At 48.1% G+C, this 18,600-nt stretch overlaps 1 protein-coding gene across 3 annotated transcripts in view; it reads left to right on the plus strand.

Moving 5' to 3' along the window:
- ATPSCKMT (ATP synthase c subunit lysine N-methyltransferase) overlaps positions 1 to 18,600 on the plus strand; it is a 326,966-nt gene that overhangs the window by 233,187 nt on the left and 75,179 nt on the right. For all 3 annotated transcript variants that reach the window (XM_078687622.1, XM_078687621.1, XM_078687623.1), the window contains exon 4: positions 17,958 to 18,008. In XM_078687622.1, the coding sequence (XP_078543748.1) occupies positions 17,958 to 18,008 (51 nt within the window). The remainder of the gene's footprint in view (positions 1 to 17,957; positions 18,009 to 18,600) is intronic.

The raw sequence follows: 18,600 nt of genomic DNA on the forward strand, positions 1-18,600 counted from the left end.
GGTCCATATATGTTTTATAGTCGAAGCACCGCAATCGTTCTTCCTGGACCGCTACTTCCTCCTTCGCATCTAGGAGTTCCTGGTGGAGCTCCTGGTGTTCGGGTGTCTTGTCTCTCTGTCTCTCAATATTCGATCCACCATTTCCACATCTGTAATTTGTACCCACCGTACCCCAATGGATGTGGCCATGCACCTCCCTCTGATCACAGCCTTAAAGGCTTCCCTGAGGCCAGGGTGCGGATATCCTGCAAAAAGGCAACATGAACCCCACGTCCACTCAGGTGTGAGAAGATTTTATGTCGCATGTGCATAGAGTGCATGCTCCAGACGTTCCAGAACAATAGGTTATGTTATTCTACTGTTCATTGTGTTTTATTCCCCCTTCCCTCTTCTTTTCTCATTCCCAGGGTTCCCGGAAAGCTGGAACTGGCGGGCGTGACCATTGTTTACTGTCATATAGTCTTGCCCAGGCTCCCTGCAGTGTCCCCAAATTAAAACTTTATGAACACTCCAACTCCCCCAGGACTAGTGATAATCTCTCACCCATCCAAACTGTTCACTTATGTGCGACTTCTGATAATGTCTAAAGTTCAGGTAGAGGAGGGTCAAATGCTCAATTTGGAGAAGAGCTGTGCCCCCCACCCGGTACCTACATTGTTTGGATAGCAAGCCTTGGTCTCGACCCTTCTCAGTCCCTCTTAGTATATTATTGTCTCTCTGAGACTCTCCCCGGTATTTAATATTCCCTACTATACTTGCGTGTCCCACAGTGTTCAGATAATTTCATCCACCAATCAGGGAATCACCGACGGGAGTTCTTGGCTGGCCTCTCCCATCGTACTGGAGCTTTGATCCAAGTCCGAGTCTCTGGGTTCGTCCCCAGACATCGAGATGGTGTCCTGCCTTCCAAGTATGCTGAGGGTTGCTATTGCCTCTACTGCTCTATCCCTTTTCAGTCACGTCTCCGCTACCGACGGTGCACTTGCAGTTTTTTCTCCTCTCCCTCTTTGTCGAGCTGGACCTTGCTCTTGTCATACTTGTCTTGAGTCATCCTGATCCTGTGGTGTGTGCTGGTCGATCCATTCCCACATTTCCTCTGGCGTATTGAAGAATCTTGTCCCTTCAATAGTTACCACTCTCATTTTAGCTGGGAACACCATGGAACATTGTATGCCCTGCTGTAGCAGTTTCCTTTTGGCTGTATATTATGATGCTCTCTGTTTCTGGACCTTCCGGGAGAAGTCTGGGAATATTCTGACAGTACTATTATCCACTATGAGTTGACCCTTCAATCGGGCCTGACCCAGCACATGGTCTCTGTCTTCCTCAAATAGCAGGTGTGTCACCACTGGCTGCGGAGGTCGTCCCGGTAGGGGTGCTCTTGCAGGGACTCTGTGCTTGCTCCACGGCAAAGTATGGAGCGAGTACTTCTTCCACCACGTTGGTGTGAATCCATTTTTCTAAGTATGCCACCATCTTGTCTCCCTCAATCTTTGCTGGCAATCCCACTATGCGCAGATTGTTGCACTGTACTGTTTTCGGCGTCTTCCGCCCTAAGTTCCAAGGCATGCACCCGCTTCTCCATTTCCATGAATCTATGTGTTGTTGTGGCCACCTGGGGTTTCATGTCGCAGACATCTCCTTCAGTTGCTGTGACCCTTTCTGCTGGCTTCCTATGATCCACTCTCAGCAGTCCCAGGTCCTCTCTGAGGGTGTCAATTTTTGTTTCCACTGCCACTCTTAAGGTCTTGATAGCTTGGAGTATGTCGTAGAGGGAGGGATCCTCCGGAGCGTCTCTCCCGGCGTTGCAACAAGTTACTTTCGACGTGGAGCCTCCAGGGTCACCCCAACCTGTTCCTCTTGCTCCAGGTCCCGTCTTTCAGACACCTTCCTCATGGTGACTCCCCACCCAGTGTTCAGGTCTGTCTTGTAGGGCTTCCTGCCTCTTCGCTGCCTGCTCCCTCTGCTCAGAGATTCAAGCCTAAGTGGGATCCGTGCGCTGGGTGCCTCTATTTCCATTGTCACAGTCGTCTTCCCACCCAGGTGTGGCAATCCCAAGATCTCCTGTATGCCCCAGAGATGTGGGGGATGCTCCGGCTACTCTTCTACGCTTTTCGCCCCTCAGCTCTCTCCAAGTTGCACTAGATTGTGTCCCTGTGTGGGGCCAAAAGATGATTCCGGCTCTTGGGCTCACCTCCGTCACTCCTATCTGTCTCCCTCTCCATGGGTCATGCTGCTATTCATGTTTAATCCTGTTTCTTTTTTTTTTGCCTTTATTGTTCGCCCGCCTGGAGGCTGCCCCAGTGCCTAGGCTCTCTTCCTATGCTCTTGGGCCCTGTTCGCACCCTGGGCTCGCCTGGGCTTTATGGATTTGTTGGTGAGCTGATGCCTCTCTCTGTGGTTCAGTTGGGTGTCAGCCGCATTCCTCACTCTCCCGATGGTCGGTTGGTCCCAGACGCCACCCTCGCCGCTCCTTCAGGTGGAGGCCGGCCCCATCATCTCTCCCAGGGAAGGAGGGACCTCCACTCACGGCGCTTCAGGAGTTCTCTCTAGTAGCGGCATTTCACCTGGCCGCCAACCCCCGTGCCTGTGTCTTTCCTCCCGGGGCTCTGCTGTCAGGCTCCTATCTCGACTCTGGCCTCCGCTGCCATTTCTCCGGCCGGGGATTCCCAATGTTCTCCCTGCACTCTGGCTTCCAAGGCTCCGATTCTCTTGGAGCACCTCACAGGTAGGTCTCGCCTTGGCCGTCTCTCAGGGGTTCCATGCCGAATTCACCATTCTGCCGCAGGCGTCTTCTTGCCTTCACCTTGTGGCTCCGCTTTACAGGTTCTTTCACCTGGCCGCCAAACCCCGTGCCTGTGTCTTTCCTCCCGGGGCTCTGCTGCCAGGCTCCTATCTCGACTCTGGCCTCCGCTGCCATTTCTCCGGCCGGGGATTCCCAATGTTCTCCCTGCACTCTGGCTTCCAAGGCTCCGATTCTCTTGGAGCACCTCACAGGTAGGTCTCGCCTTGGCCGTCTCTCAGGGGTTCCATGCCGAATTCACCATTCTGCCGCAGGCGTCTTCTTGCCTTCCCCTTGTGGCTCCGCTTTACAGGTTCTTTCTGCCCCTCGCTACTAACTTCCAACGCTTTTCCTGCGCCCTGACTGCCGAGGCTCCGGGTCGCCTGGTGTCCTTCACTGGTAGGTCTTGCCTTGAATTTCACCATGCCTCTGTGTCTCAGGGGCTCCGCGCCAGGCTCGTAATGCTCTCATGGACGCCATCTTGCCTTCCCTTGCGGCTCTGCTTTGCAATGTCTTTTAAACCCTCATTGCTTCTTATCAGCTCCCGATGTCGGGCTATGTGCATCCACTGTTCTGTGGCAGTTGTGGCTTTTTTTTTTCTGCTTCAGGATCCCTTGATTGTGTCAGGATGGCACCAGATGGAGGATCACCGGCAAGAGCGCAGACCAAAGCGCCCTACTCCATCGGCGCCAGGTCACCCCCCTGTATGGTTATTATTGTTAATATTACTTTATTGTTTTTTAGCCCAAAGGTCTTTTAAAATAATTACATTCAATTATATAATTTACAATCACTATAAAGCTATGTATTTTATCATATATGCGATAAAACTGTGTGACTAAATTTTGGGACTTTTAACGGCATGGAGTTAAAAGTTCTGCTACCGCCAGGAGCACAGTTACTGATTCCAAGCCAAAAATAAAATCACTTTCCTCCTTAGTAGATCGTAACATTAAAATGTAACTTAATAATATACAATCTCTACCTCTCATTTTGTATCAAAGTCAAGTAAATCTGCAGACCTACTGAGGATTTAATAGATACATAGTTCAAAGCTGTATGCAATTGATAAAAATCCCTCATGCAGCTCTATTCTTGCCATTTGTAAAAAAAAGTTCTTTAGTGATTTAGTACCACTCAGAATACTATTTGGATTTATAAAATACTAAGTAAATCCTAAGTGCCAAAAACAAATTTAGCATACCTCAACCGAGAGATTTCCCAACATTATCCAATCAGTCGGATCACCTCCCTAGCGAGACTGGCCTCTGTTATCATGCAAATCCTTACCCAGAGGTGCAAGAGACTAAGTTTAATTCTGTCCTCCAAATAGTTTGAACCAAGCTCCAGATGACATGCAAAAGTGAACAGGGAATGTGGTACAGCCATCAGTCTGTTCAGAAACGTATTTTCCACTATCTGGACCGTATCTCCATTTTTGTAGATCCAGACCACAGCTCCATAAGAGGCAATGGCAACTCATGTAGGGCCTTATTACAACTTTGGCCGTGTTCAGCTGGGTCAGACTCGGTCCCAGGTAGACTGCCAAGGCCGTAGGGAGCCTGCCCACCAGATTATGACTTTAATCCAGGGCTGGCTGTGCTGCGGCGATCTCACAGCGGTGGTGTGTTAGGTTCATAGGAGAGCCTAACAAGCCTACTGCCCGCAGTGAGACAGCCTGTAGCACTTTGTAGCACTGTGTGGCATGCACCATGTTGTGCATGCCACACCGTGCAGGAACAAGGGGGCAATTCCAGGGGAGCACAACATATGCCCCCCTTGTGCATCCCCAGGCCCAGAATCGACCAGGTACCGTGGTAGGGCCCCCTTACTTGCATGTCTGCCACCCTTTTCATTGAGGGGTCCCTGCCATGAAAAGGGCGGTGGATATGCAGGTTTGTATATGCTCGTTCGTGCCGGCAATGGCACCACCAGCATATTCAGGCCATTGTCAGGCTGCCGCCACAGTGGGATAATTGATCCCAGCGGAGACGGTGGTCTAGTAGCAGTCCCACCCCCACTCTCCTACAAGGGTGGATGGGTGGTGGTGGTCGGACCACCACCACGAGTACGTTGGTACCAGGACCGCTGTACTCATAATAAGGCCCTTAGTATTATAGATTGTTTGTGATAAGTTCCTTCAATAGTTTGTGGGCCAATCTTCTTGCAAAATTAAGTAATTAATCAATAGATCTCTGGAATTGGAGTGCTTGTGATCTAAATAAGAGGTCCCAATTCACCCTTGAGTCAAACTCAATCCCTAGATATGTCAAATGATTCACTTTAACAATCTTGGTGCCTCCTAATTGAAATGTCATGGTTGTGGTATGTTTAGGGTCCTGATCGACGTGTTTATAAAGCTCAATTTAGTTGTATAAAAGCTTTTAACTGAGCCTGTCCATGTTGTAATAGACTAAAGTCTCCTTTGAGAAGATCTGTTGCTGCATTGCAAGATGTAGTTTAATGAGAACGCTCCCTTATAAAATTGTTGGCACTGATTGCCCACACTGTATGTGGGTACTACTGCAGGTGTATACGTGCTATATTGCGGATCAGGGAGATTAGCTTTAGGACCAAGGGTATTGGAAAGAAGACAGCACATGCAGGTATTGGAATCATAAAGCTATAAAGCTAGGCTAAACCATCAAACAATGCTGAGTGTAATTATGTGTTATTTCTGGATCATATAATTTATATCAGAATCTGAAACATTAATTTGTAATTGCCAATTATTAAAAAGGGTCAAAGTAACTTTCTGTATAGAATGTTTCTTAATGTCTTACATGGTACCAAATCCCAAATTGTATTGTATTGTATTGTAGCATACTTGTATAGCGCAACCTGTCACCACCAAGGGCATCCTGGCGCTTTGACCCATAATCCAGCGGAAACAGTAACTCAACCCATCCTGGGAAAGAGATGGGTTTTCAGAGCCTTTCTGAAGGCCAGAAGATCTTCAAGGCTTCTCAAGGATATTGGCAGAGAGTTCCAAAGTTTGGCCGCCGCTACTCTGAACGAGCAGCCACCCATTCTCACTCTCTGGAAGCGCGGAACTATCAGTAGTCTGGACGTCGAGGAGCGTAAGGCTCGAGGTGGACAATACCAGGCGAACAATCGTCGCAGAGGAATAGGGCCCAGGCCATGAATAGCCCTGAACACCATACAAGCTGCTTTATAACGAACCCGCAGATGGACCGGCAGCCAATGGAGTTCTTGCAGCGCTGTCGTAGAAGAACTATGATAAGGGCGAGAAAGGGCAAGTTTAGCAGCGATGTTCTGCACCCTTTGCAGCTTGCTCAGAAGTGTTACCGGGGCCTCCAGAAGCAGTGCGTTGCAATAGTCAAGTCGACTTAGGATGGTACAACGCACTACTTCTGGCCTGGCCTGCTCCGGGAGAAGGGGTAAGACCTTACGCAGCATACGGATAAGCATCATACATGTGGACGTGGTCTTGTTTACATGTAGATCTAGCTGCAGGTTGGGCCCAAAAATAACGCCCAAGTTGCGCGCAGATTGTGCGGCTGACACCGTCTCAGAAAAGGACGGAGGCCAAAAATCGGCCGGCAAGTCGCGAGGAACTCGATCTGTAGAGCAGTGTAAAACCTCCGTCTTGGTACCGTTGAACTGTAGTGAGTTCAGACGGAGCCATTCTGCTGTCGCCTGCATACACCGGTGGAAAGTCTCCAATGTGACTGCATCCTGACCCTCCAGCGAAAAGACCAGCTGGGTATCATCCGCATAGTTGAATGCGGAGATACCAAAGGATTTAATGATCTGGACTAGAGGGCGGAGGTAGATATTAAAAAGTATTGGGCTGATGGCAGAGCCCTGGGGAACACCTTGTCCCACTCTCCGCTCCTCTGAACTGAAGGGGGGTAACGAGACCCTTTGCTGACGGCAGTCCAAATAGGAGATTAACCAATCCCTAGCTCTGTCTGTAACCCCGCATTCTTCCAGCCTAGAGATCAAGGTGGGATGGCTGACCGTGTCGAACGCGGCCGACATGTCGAGCAGCACCAAAAATGCTGCCCGACCACTGTCGACTCGCGCCCGCAGGTTGTCTAGCACGGTCACCAACGCAGCTTCCGTCCCGTGTGCAGGGCGAAAACCAAATTGCATTTCATCCAACCAGGTGTTCCCTTCAACAAAGCCGGACAGGGTGCGGGTGACCAATTTTTCCATGATTTTCACCGGAAAAGGAAGCAGGGAAATCGGCCGGTAGTTGGATAGGCATGTAGGGTCGAGCGTCGGTTTTTTTAAAAGTGGGGATACCACTGCCTTCTTCCAGCAACCTGGTACAATGCCTGTCTCAAATGACTGACAGCAGATGGAATGCAAGGGCTGGAAGAGCTCCTCTTGAAACACCTTCCAGAGTTTTGGAGGGAGAGGATCCAAAGGCGAACCAGAAGTAACAGTAAGCGCTAAGTCTCCGAACTCCTTCAGAGAGGGAAGGGGAAAGCAACTCAGCTGGGGTCGACTGGCTTCAGTCGCCGGAGCTCCCAAGCTGAGAGCTAAATCCAAAGAAGAAGAAGAGGGATTACTCTGTTGGGGTCGACTGGCCACCGACGCCGGAGCTCCCAAGCAGAGGGTTGGAACCAGAGGAGGAGGAGAGGGGCTGCTCAGCTGGGGTCGACTGGCTTCAGTCGCCGGAGCTCCCAAGCTGAGAACTAAATCCAAAGGAGGGGAAGAGGGATTACTCTGTTGGGGTCGACTGGCCACCGACGCCGGAGCTCCCAAGCAGAGAGTTGGAACCAGAGGAGGAGGAGAGAAGCTGCTCAGCTGGGGTCGACTGGCTTCAGTCGCCGGAGCTCCCAAGCTGAGAGCTAAATCCAAGGAAGGAAAAGAGGGATTACTCTGCTGGGGTCGACTGGCCACCAACGCCGGAGCTCCCATGCAGAGAGTTGGAACCAGAGGAGGAGGAGAGAAACTGCTCCGCTGGGGTCGACTGGCTTCACTCGCCGGAGCTCCCAAGCAGAGAGTTGGAGCCAGAGAGGGAGAAGAAAGACTGCTCGGCTGGGGTCGACTGGCCACAGTCGCCGGAGCTCCCAGCCAACGAGCCGAGTCCAAAGAAAGAAGGGAGGGGCTACTCAACTGGGGTCGACTGGCCACACTCGCCGGAGCTCCCAGTCCGAGAGCCTGATCCAAAAAAGGAGAAGGAGAATTACTCAGCTGGGGTCGACTGGCTTCCGTCGCCGGAGCTCCCGAGTTGGGGGGCTTCTCATCTGGTCGGGATCGACTAGAGGACGTGGCCGGAGCTTCCTGACAGAGGTGAATACCCCTCTGCAGGGGTCGACTGGCCATCTCCTCCAGGGCTCCCTCCTCAGTGGTGGAAAACCGTGGATCCTGCAGACCTGTTAAGATTTTACGGATTTTTTCCTCAAAAGCATCCGCAAGTGAGTCACAAAGAGCTTGCGATGCAGGGACTGCGCTAGCCACACACGTGGGGTGGGCAAGGTCCTTAACGATTTTAAAGAGGGCCTGTGCCTTGTTTGGGGCCTGATTCAGAGTAGATTCAAGAAAGGTCGCTTTCGCCGTCTTAATTTGAGCTTTGTATTTATACATGGCCGACCTAAATGCAATTTTATCAGAATCTAGGTACTGTTTTCTCCAGACCCGTTCTGCGCGTCTACAGTCGAGTTTAAGCTGGCGTAATTCACTCGTGTACCAAGGGCTTGCTCGGTTCACCCTTCCTCGGGACTTCCGGAGAGGTGCCAACTTATCCAATGAACTCGATATGGATTGGCAGAAAAGATTATAACTTTCTTCGACGGTGTTGCCAAGCTTGAAATCCTCACCTAAAATGTTCGGCAGTGGGGAGGTTTTAAGTATTCGGGACCAAGGTCTCTCAAGCTTGGTTAGGGGTACTCCAGCCTTTCGCGACAAAGGGTCCTCCCTACGGAGGGAAAACCTGATCAAAGAATGATCCGTCCAAAACTGGCACTTGATGTCCACTAATGCAGCCCACTGAGGGTCCGCGAACACCAAGTCCAAAGTATGGCCTTTCCGATGCGTGGAGGCATTCACCAGCTGTTCTAAGTTGATGTCAATACAAGCTTGGCTAAGAGAGAAGAAAGCATGGTCCAGCGAACTGCCTGCCCACAAATTAAAATCTCCAAGGACCAATAGCCTGGAGTGCGAGCTGGCAAGTTCGTAAATCAAATCAATGAGAAAAGATATAGTAGGTGCCGGTCCCGGGGGACGATAACAAAGGACACCCGAGCAGCAGATCAACTCCTGCTGTTTAACTGTAAAACCCATCAATTCGAATCCCGGTACCTCTCGAATCTTTAGCTGGGAAAGGGTAAGCGAGTCCCTATAGATATATCCAATTCCCCCTCCTCGATTAAGAGGGCGCGGAGAATGGCTGATTTTGTACCCTAAGGGGCAAGCTAAACCCAGCTCGACCTCACAGTCCTCCCGAGTCCACGTTTCCGTGAGGAAGAGGACATCGAGCTGTTCAGACTCGATTAGGAAGGCTATTTCCGTGTGGTGCTTGCAGAGAGATCTGACATTAAGCAAGCCACAGGAAATGGGTCTCGTAATTGGAAGGCTGATCTGGTCCTGACCAGGTCTGAGACTAATTAGCTCAGACCGAGTATAGGTCAGGCGGTTTGGACCGGAGGGGCCAGAGGTAGCGGCCCTAAGCGCGTCCGTTGCGCGAACGGGCGCAAACGGGCTTACCTCTGGCGCACCTCCGGCGCCCCTACGGCGCCCCCGCTGCGCACCTGTCTAACGGCCATCTTAAATGGCCAGCAGGGTGTCGCGTGGGTCCTGGCAGGGCGAGTGTCTCTCCCTCACCTAAGATGGCGCTCAGAGTGGAAGGACTTCTCCCCACTCCAAAATGGCGCTCAAAACCGGCGCGATGGTCCTGCAGTGCCCCCGAGTCCCTTCTGTCCCACAAAGTGTGGATATGGGATGGTTATAGAGCGGGTGAGAGCTCCCTTATTCCCCCTAAGCGGTCCTAATAATTAAAAGCGCGTAGCGCTCGGCGCAGTAAAATACAAGCGAAGTACAGTTAAAATCACAAGCAGGAAGATTGCAGCAAGTGGTCTGCTGGATAGGTTGTTCTGAAAAATAATTTATTTAGGTATAAATAATGCAGCCCGAAATTAGGCCTCTATGCCTTGAATTTACCAAAAGTTTGTTCCCCAAATGCTTTTCTCATTGACAATTTATTTCCAGTACTCATATCCCTTGATAGCCAGATTCTGACTTAGTTCGTTTTAATGAATCAGTTTGTTAGTCGGGATTAGATTCTTCTGAAGTCGTTGAGGACTTTGAAAAAAAGAAAGCCGAGGGATGTGATCTGTCCACATTCTGGAAGTAAGCAAATTTCTTCAAGACCTTTTGATGACTATTGTGAGGCAGCTCTTCACAATGCTCCCATTGTGTGTAATTTTATATTTCCCTAGGATATCTAGTTTTATATATATAATAGTGTGCATAATGATGATGATAATACATTTCTTTATGGGAGCGTGGCCAAGCAGCTAAGATGGCGGATGGTGGATGCCATTAGGCTACAAGAAGCCATCCATGCACAATCAGCAAGCTGAATGTACCTAAGGTATCGGTGCAGCAGATGGTAAAAAGACAATGCATCAAAGAAGCCGCAAACTGGTGCAATCTGAAGGAGTGTCGCTGGTCGCACCGCATAGGAGACAGCGATCCGACCCCTTCTTCCTGTGCTAGGCAGATACACCCTGCAAAAAGAACCTAGTGGACTGGAGGTCTGAGATCCCCCTGAGAGGGCGGCGACAGTGCATTGCGCTCACCTACAGGCACGCTGCATCCTTGCAGGGGGCAGCGGATACTACGATCCCCCACCCTCTTGCATAGGTGACTTGGATGGCCGCAGCTCACAGAGGTGAGGAGCTGGGAAATTGTGAGGGTACCCGGAAGAGGCATGGGGGTTGGCTCGGGCCCAGGCCTTGAGGCGAAAGCGGGCCCGGACGATCCCACCTTTCCCCTTCCTGCCCTAGCAAGGCCATAAAACTAATGCTGCGCAACTAATTTGCAATGGGAGCAGAAGAAGCCCTAACTACGCCTAGCCACATTCTGCCAACTCTACTCCAATATTGGTACTCATCCAGAACAACCAACTGCCATGGAATGCCTAATCATCCCTTTATAGTGGCAATGCTCTACCCATTGATGGGGGCAGAGGCCGGGCTTCCCTGGGCCCACTGAAGGAAGCTAAAGCGACAAACAACAAAAGAAAAAAGAAAGGCGAGAAGTGGGAGAAATATGGCGTAAGAGTCACTAAATTGACCCAAGGATCGACACCGTGTGACATGGCAAGCCTAGCACTTCTCCACTCATCTTAAGGGGGAGAAAATGCTATAGGCACTTCAAAGCCCACCGAGCAGCGAGGAGAGAAAACCGTGAAAAACCACGGGGGTAAAAGAAGCAGCCGTTCTGAACCAGAGAGCTTGGCCAGCATGGGGACCCCCCTAGAGGAACATGCCGAGACTGAACGAGGGGGCAGAGCTCACGGAAGTCAAAATAAACCCCTCAAACACCGCACAAGACGCATCTGTCAAATCAAACTCATTGCCGGAATTGGAAGGAAGACAGTACAGGCATCGGGCACACAGCGCTGCCATACACGCCAACTCTAGCTGTGCCCAACTTACACCAGTGATCTGGGATCCACTAACCGCATGCCTATGGGTCAACAACTGGCAATGGGTCGCCTACGATCAGCCACCCCGCAGGTGACACCCTGTTCAGGGCCAGAGGGACCGCCTCAAATAGAAACAGCCTCGGGCACTGACTCCCTGCACCTCACATCAGCCACACAAATGGACACAGTATTAAGCGCAGTAGAAAAGCTTGGTGTAACACTCGATCATACCTTCACTTTCTGGGAGGCAAAAATTGACAAATTCATCACGTTATTACATGCAAATTGGTAGACAGGGTACAAGCCAATCCAACTGCACTCAAGGAAGTGCGACCAGTCACAAGCTCAAACACAGCCATGCTACACAGCCTCCTGGACAAATTAAACATCCTGGAAGAAGGACTGGAGGACACTGAAGGTCGATCAAGCGCAATAATGTACTTGTGGTGGGTCTACCGGAGGGCACAATTGGCCAGGATCCAGTATCCTATACAGAAAACTGGTTAAAGGAGCTACTTCCAGAGGTGCACAGACATAATATCGAGTTTCTATTTTCGAAGTACAAAAATGTAGAGTTGGAAATATCGAAGGGACTGAGTATCATCATCAAGAATATTGATGACCAGAATATCGACATGAAGGTAAGCAATATTGTTTTTGTTAATATCAAAGTCAGTAATATCGTTTGTAAAAATAGTGTTGGTAATAGTATCAATGTTTATATTAGCGTTATGTATTTTAGTATGTATTTTAAATGTATGTGTTCTATATTTTTTGTTAAGTATTGTATTTTTTTTAATATATGTATAACATTTGTAGAAGTTATTTATTTATTTTAAAGTACATTTTGTGTTTTAGTTCCGGAAGTGGGTTGTAGGTTTATACGGAAATAGGGTGGGAAGTAATTTAGTTATAATAAAATAATTATTAATTTTTATTTATTGGTATTGATAATTCATGTATTATTAATTATTATTGGTAATTCATTTTTATTAATTGATTAATTGATCATTATATTAATTGTGTTCATTTTTAGGAGCAGGTTGTGGGTTTATAGGGGAATATGGTGGGAGGTAATTCATTTTAATAAAGAATTTTTTTATTGGTATTGATAATTAATTTATTGTTAATTATTCATTGGTAATTAATTTTTATTAATTGATTTATTGATGATTATATTAATTGTTGGGTTTTACTAGGAGCGGGTTGTGGGTTTATAGGGGAATAGAGTGCGAAGTAATTTATTTATAATGAAGTAATTATTAATTTGTTATTATTTATACATTTATTATGAATTATTTATTTATTGGTAATTTAATTAAAAACATTATTTAATTGAGAAGTATGTTAATTTTAACCCTCTGCTATCCAACACTTTCCCTACTGTTGCACTCTCTGGAGTGGGAATAGTAATTTCTACTTCTACGCTATCCAACACTTTCCCTACTGTTGCACTCTGTGGAGTGGGAATAGTAATTTTTACCCCTACGCTATCCAACACTTTCCCTACTATTGCACTCACTGGAGTGGGAATAGTAATTTTTACCCCTTCGCTATCCAACACTTTCCCTACTGTTGCAGTCTCTGGAGTGGGAATAGTAATTTTAAACCCTACGCTATCCAACACTTTCCCTACTGTTGCACTCTCTACAGTGGGAATAGTAATTTTTACCTCTATGCTATCCAACACTTTCCCTATTGTTGCACCCTCTGGAGTGGGAACAGTCATTTTTACCCCTACGCTATCCAACACTTTCCCCACTGTTGCACTCACTGGAGTGGGAATAGTAATTTTTACCCCAACGCTATCCAAGACTTTCCCTACCGTTGCACTTTCTGGAGTAGAAATAGTAATTTTATACCCCTCCGCTATCCAATATTTTCTCTCCTGTTTTAGTTAATGCAGTGTATAATGTATTTTAAAAAGATAAAAAGTATTCTATTTTTTAAATTTGTTATTTATATTTTTTATAATATTGGTGTATGTGTATATATATGTATTTATAATTTTTAATGTTTTTTTAACAATTTATAAGTTATTAAAATAATTATTTATAAATATTAAGTAAGTAAATATATTATATTTAATACATATATATGTTTAATTTATTTTTACATTATATGTATTAATTATCATTTTAAACATTTTTAAATAATTTTAACTGTTTCTTTTAATTATATGTATTATTTACTTTATTTTACATTATTTTTTAAACATTAAAAAAAATGATTTTTTTAACAACGATATTTTTGACAATATTTTTTCTCGATATTTTTGTACTTACCGTTATGTAGATAGGACTTCTATATTCTGGACAACAATATTTTTGTGTTGATATTTTTGTACCTCGATATTTTGATTGTTGATATTGTGTCAGTGATCCACTTCCATAACATGCGTTGTCGCCTCAGTTCCTAGTAGAGCGGGCACACATGGTGGGCACAATGGACCCTGCAATAATGTTGGATTATACGTGCTTTTACCTTTTGTTGAGTTTGGCCGACGTATATTTTCTCATGTCACAATCCAGAATGGTCTGAAGGCACACTCCCTGTGCCTGAGCAAAGCGTAAAACCAGCCCTCTAAGTCCAATCCTCACACTGCTCTCATACAGCGTCTGGATTGGATGGGGGTCTGTTGCCCCAGGGACTGCCATGAGCAGCAGAACGGTGGAGCACTGAAGCACAAGGCAGGCACAATAACAGGTAAGTTAAAAAAATATATATATATTTAAGCCTTCTTCCGTTGCTCACTGTCTGATGTTCCTGCTGCCCTTGAACTCCATAGTGGCAGTAGCCGCGACTGAGTGCTTCCCATATCCAGGCTATATCCACAGTTAAAAATTTACTTTGTACATTATTAGTTTTCTTTTAAGAATACATAACTCAAATGACAAGGTGGAACATTGGCACCTTAGTTTATCATAGAGGTATGAAAGGCACTGTTGGACCCGGTCCTTTGGGCAGGTTCACCCCGTGACTTTTTGCTTTTTCCTAGCCTGTTTTTGGAACCTGGATTGGCGATTTTATGCCTCTGCGCACTTTTTCACTGTGGTACAGTGTAAAGTGCGTGTGCTCTCTGTGTATGGATGGTGAGTGACCTGCCCTCCCATAGGAATGAATGGGGAATATGTATGCCCATGGTAGATTCCTGATGCATGGGGAGTGCAGGGTCGAGTTTCATATGTATGAACTCGTGAGAATGAATGCTGCAGAATGGTGTATGCGGCATGGCTGTGTCTAGTCCAGAAGCGCCACTTTTAGAAGTTGGCATATTTGTGTTGTGAGTCTGCTGACACGTGATTGGCTGATGGGCCTGGCCCAGGAATGCCTGGGCCTGCTGGTGGATGGACTGTCTGGTGAGTAGGACGGGGTCTGCAGGGCCCCGGAGGAGGGGGTCTGAGTCAGCCGTAGATGAAAGGCCCCCATCTGCTGTCACGGATGGGAGGGAAGAGCTCTGGTGGTGCCGGGCTGTGCCTGTCAGCCCACCCTGCTGCCTCTCCCTTCTGATGGCCCACTGTCACCTCTGACCTGAGGCTGACAGGAGAGTCAAAAGACTTCAAAGCCTTTTCTGTGTATAAGAAGGGGCTGTGTTCCCTTCCAAGTTGTTCTTGTTTTCTGACTTGAATCTGCCAGGAGCATGCTGCTGCTTGGGGCTCAGGGGATCCCTGAGTCCTGCCCAGCCCCTGGACTCCTGATGGACTTTCCTGGACTCCTGGGGGACCCCTCTGCCCTGCCTGGGCTGATGGGGGGACTTGGCTTTGCCCCCCCTGGGAAGCTCTGGGGCCTTGGCAGCATGGAGGAGCTGGATTTTCCTGTGGATAGCGCTGGAACCGTATTTCTAGCGCTGAGCTTCCTCCTGAGCGCCTGGGAGCGCTCTGCCTGTTGTCTAGCGCTTGGGAGCGCTTCATTTCCCCCAAGCGCTTGAGAGCGCTTTCTCTTGAGTTTTCTAGCGCTGAGGAGCGCTTTATGCCCGCTGGTAGCGCTGGACGCGCTGAGGTTTCATGCCCGTATTTGTTTTAGTAATTACGAGTGCCCACCTCGATTTTCCCGCGGAAGAAAAGCAACCACGAAGGGGCCGCGACCGGATTGGTCGAGACCCGAAGAGAGCCGTGCTCTGATTGGTCCTTCGAGGGGGGCCTGGTCCAGGAGCCGCACTGTGAGTGGCTGGCTCCTGGAAGCTGGAGAAGGTGGAGTGGAAGACCCCCGAGAGATGGCGGACGTTCGCGGGGCTCCTTTTGGTTGAGGGAGCCCCGAGGAGAAGAGGCGGCGAGGAAGAAACGGGGCGGCCGGCTGACAGGGCTCCCGTGTGCCGAGGGAGCCCTGCCAAGAGAGAGAAGTCCGGCGCGGGAGCAGCGAGGCTCCCATGTGACCGGGAGAGCCCCGCCTTCGCCCCCGCGAGAGGAGACTGACTCCGGGAGCCTGGCTGGCTCCACCCTGGGTCCCGGTCCCGAGACGGGAGACCGGGGAAGGCGAGGAGAGTCTGCGAGGAGCAGGAGCTCCGCAGATGCCGCCGAAGCCCGCCCCCGCCGCACAGAAGAGCCGGTGAGTGAAGGGCTGTGGGGGAGGAAGCTCCGTGCGGTGCCGGTCGAGGCACCGAGTAAGGGCGGCCCCGAATGGCAGTGGGTCGCCCCAACGTAGTCTAGAGCCCAGGGAGGCTCCACCGAGGGCCCGTAGTTGTCTCAGAAGTCCCTGTGAGGGGCTTGGGGGCCATGCTTGTGTAGAGCCCTGAGAAGGTGCGGGGCCATTCGTTTTAGGTAGGAGGGGCACCATTGTTTTGAAGAGCCTGTGTGGCTCCAACGTTGGGCACGTATAATGCCAGAGCCTGGGTGGCTCCAACGTGGACCTAGGTGCTTGGAGAGCCTGTGTGGCTCCAGCGTGACGCAGTTTGCGCCTGAGGGCCAGTGAGGGCTCTGGGGCAGTTTTGATGATTCTCCAGCTGCCCAGCAATTAGTGGGCAGCTGCACCGTTTAGGCGCAATTTCAGGAGAGAGTCCCTGTGTGGGACAGCGAGGGCACAGGGGTGCCCGGCCTTCCCAGCTGCGCAGCACTTAGTGCCAGCTGGAGCGTTTAGGCCCTTGTGAGTGTTCCCAGGGGCCCAGCAAGTAGTGGGCCCCTGCATCGTTTAGGCCCCTGACATTGAGACTCAGGGCGTTCTAGCCCCAACAAGGCCAGTTGGCCTAGGGACTGCCACAGGTGGTGGCTTATGTAGGTTTTGCGCAATTGTATGGTTCTTGCACCTCTGAATGTGATTTCTTGCATCATGTCTTATTCCTGCACCTCTGAATGTTTTTAGACATCATGTGACGTTTGCGCTACTGTATTATTCTGGTACCTCTGAATGTATTTTTATTTCATCATGTGCTTTATTCTTAACACCGCTGAATGTGTAGGTTTATACATTATGTGTTTTTCTTTACTACTCCTCTGAATGTATATTTATGCATCATGGGTAATGTGTTCTTTCTTAGACCCCTAAATGCTGTGTGATACTTAGGTGGTTATTCTTTTAGTACAGGTGGTCCTAGTGAGGTCCTGGTCCCCTGCGCGACAGTCTCCTAAGGGGTTTAGGGTTGCGTAGGTGGTACTTACCTGTCCCCAGTAGTTACTGGACGTGATCTATAACTGTTAATTGGTGTTACAGTGAAGTTTATATACTTTTATTCTAATTGCTGACAAGTATTTCTATATCTGCAAAGTGTTGATTCAGACAGTGGCCCATGTGGCCCTGTCTTGTAAATAATCCCTTGTGAATATTGCCGTGCCAGTTGGCACAATGTACATGTGTAATTCCTATCTGATATGTTTTGACAATACAAAAGTTATTTAAATATAACCTTGTGTGGAGTCTCTTTTGTGGTGTACCTAGTATGTTGTTGCTGTTGTGCGCTGGCGCAAATGCTTTACACATCGCCTCCGAGTTTAGCCTAGACTGCTCGTGCCAAGCTACCTAGAGGGTGAGCAGGGGTTATCTTGGCGTGTGACTTCCTTGCCCAGACTGGAATGGTGGTTTCGGCCTGGCTTTGGCGTCAGCCTTAGCCTACCCGAAATAGCCGGTTTCCAACAGGCACCAAATGTAGGTGGTGTGTTGTAAGTGAGCAATAGATTTTATTTCAATGCCACTAAAAAGGCTGCATGCCTTCTGATATTAGGCCTAACAGTTTTTCTTATGACAGATATTTGGATTCATAACTTATATCATCTGCCATAAACACCTTTGTCAATAAAAAAATATGTAAAAATGAGAGATCATTTCTGAATTGTAAATGTCAGGTCTTCTTAAAATCTAAATCTATTTTTAATATTGCGGATGCAGTGAGGTGGTCATGCATGCTCGCAGCGCTTTTGAAAAAAAGACACAGGTAATGAGAACCCAATGCCAAGATGTTCACCATTCCTTTTAAAGTTCAGTAGGATAGTAAAGTGTAATCAATAATAAATACAAATTACCCTGCGGCTTCTCCAGTATAATAAATTATATTTGCATTTTAAAAACATAATTTATAACGCAAAAGCTAATTGAGCACTTTTGTATTGTTTCCCCTTTTAGGTCTCTTTCTCAGAGTACTCAAATATTGTAATTTTTGGTGTGCCTCAAATGGTAAGTTTATGTTGTTTCATTTCATTTGTACGAATATGATATATTTAAAAAATGTAGTACATACTGTTAACGTCCTACTAATTTTGTGCCAATACGGCGTCATGTGGTCTCATAGGCTATTCAGGGCCTGTGTTCATCCTCTGTTAACATAGTCTTACCACCAAATTGTTTTATGTTTACCTTACAAAAATGTCACATATTCTGTTACAGGGTCTCTGGAAGCTGAACATATAGGCAGATGTACGAAGCTATTTTTCAGTCACACACGGCCTGATTCACAGAATGAGGCCATTTGGGAACAAAAAAAGTGGTATCATTTGGTATTAGGAAGGGACGTGTTTAGGGCATCCCTTTCAAATACTGAATTGCAGTGGTATGTGTGAATGTTTTGCGACTGAAATGCTGTTGCAAAACATTCGCAAATTACCATCTACTGCAATTAGGTGGTAACCCATTCGCGAATAGGAAGGAGTCCCCAAAGGACCCCTTCCCTCTTGTGAATGTTTGTAAAAACATTTTGAAGAGCAGGGAGTGGTCCCGCGGACCACTGCCTACTCTTGATAAAATGAAAAGAAAACTTAGCATTTTTAGA

The sequence above is a fragment of the Lissotriton helveticus genome, chromosome 4_1 (genome assembly GCF_964261635.1).
Source record: "Lissotriton helveticus chromosome 4_1, aLisHel1.1, whole genome shotgun sequence".
NCBI classification, from domain to species: domain Eukaryota; kingdom Metazoa; phylum Chordata; class Amphibia; order Caudata; family Salamandridae; genus Lissotriton; species Lissotriton helveticus.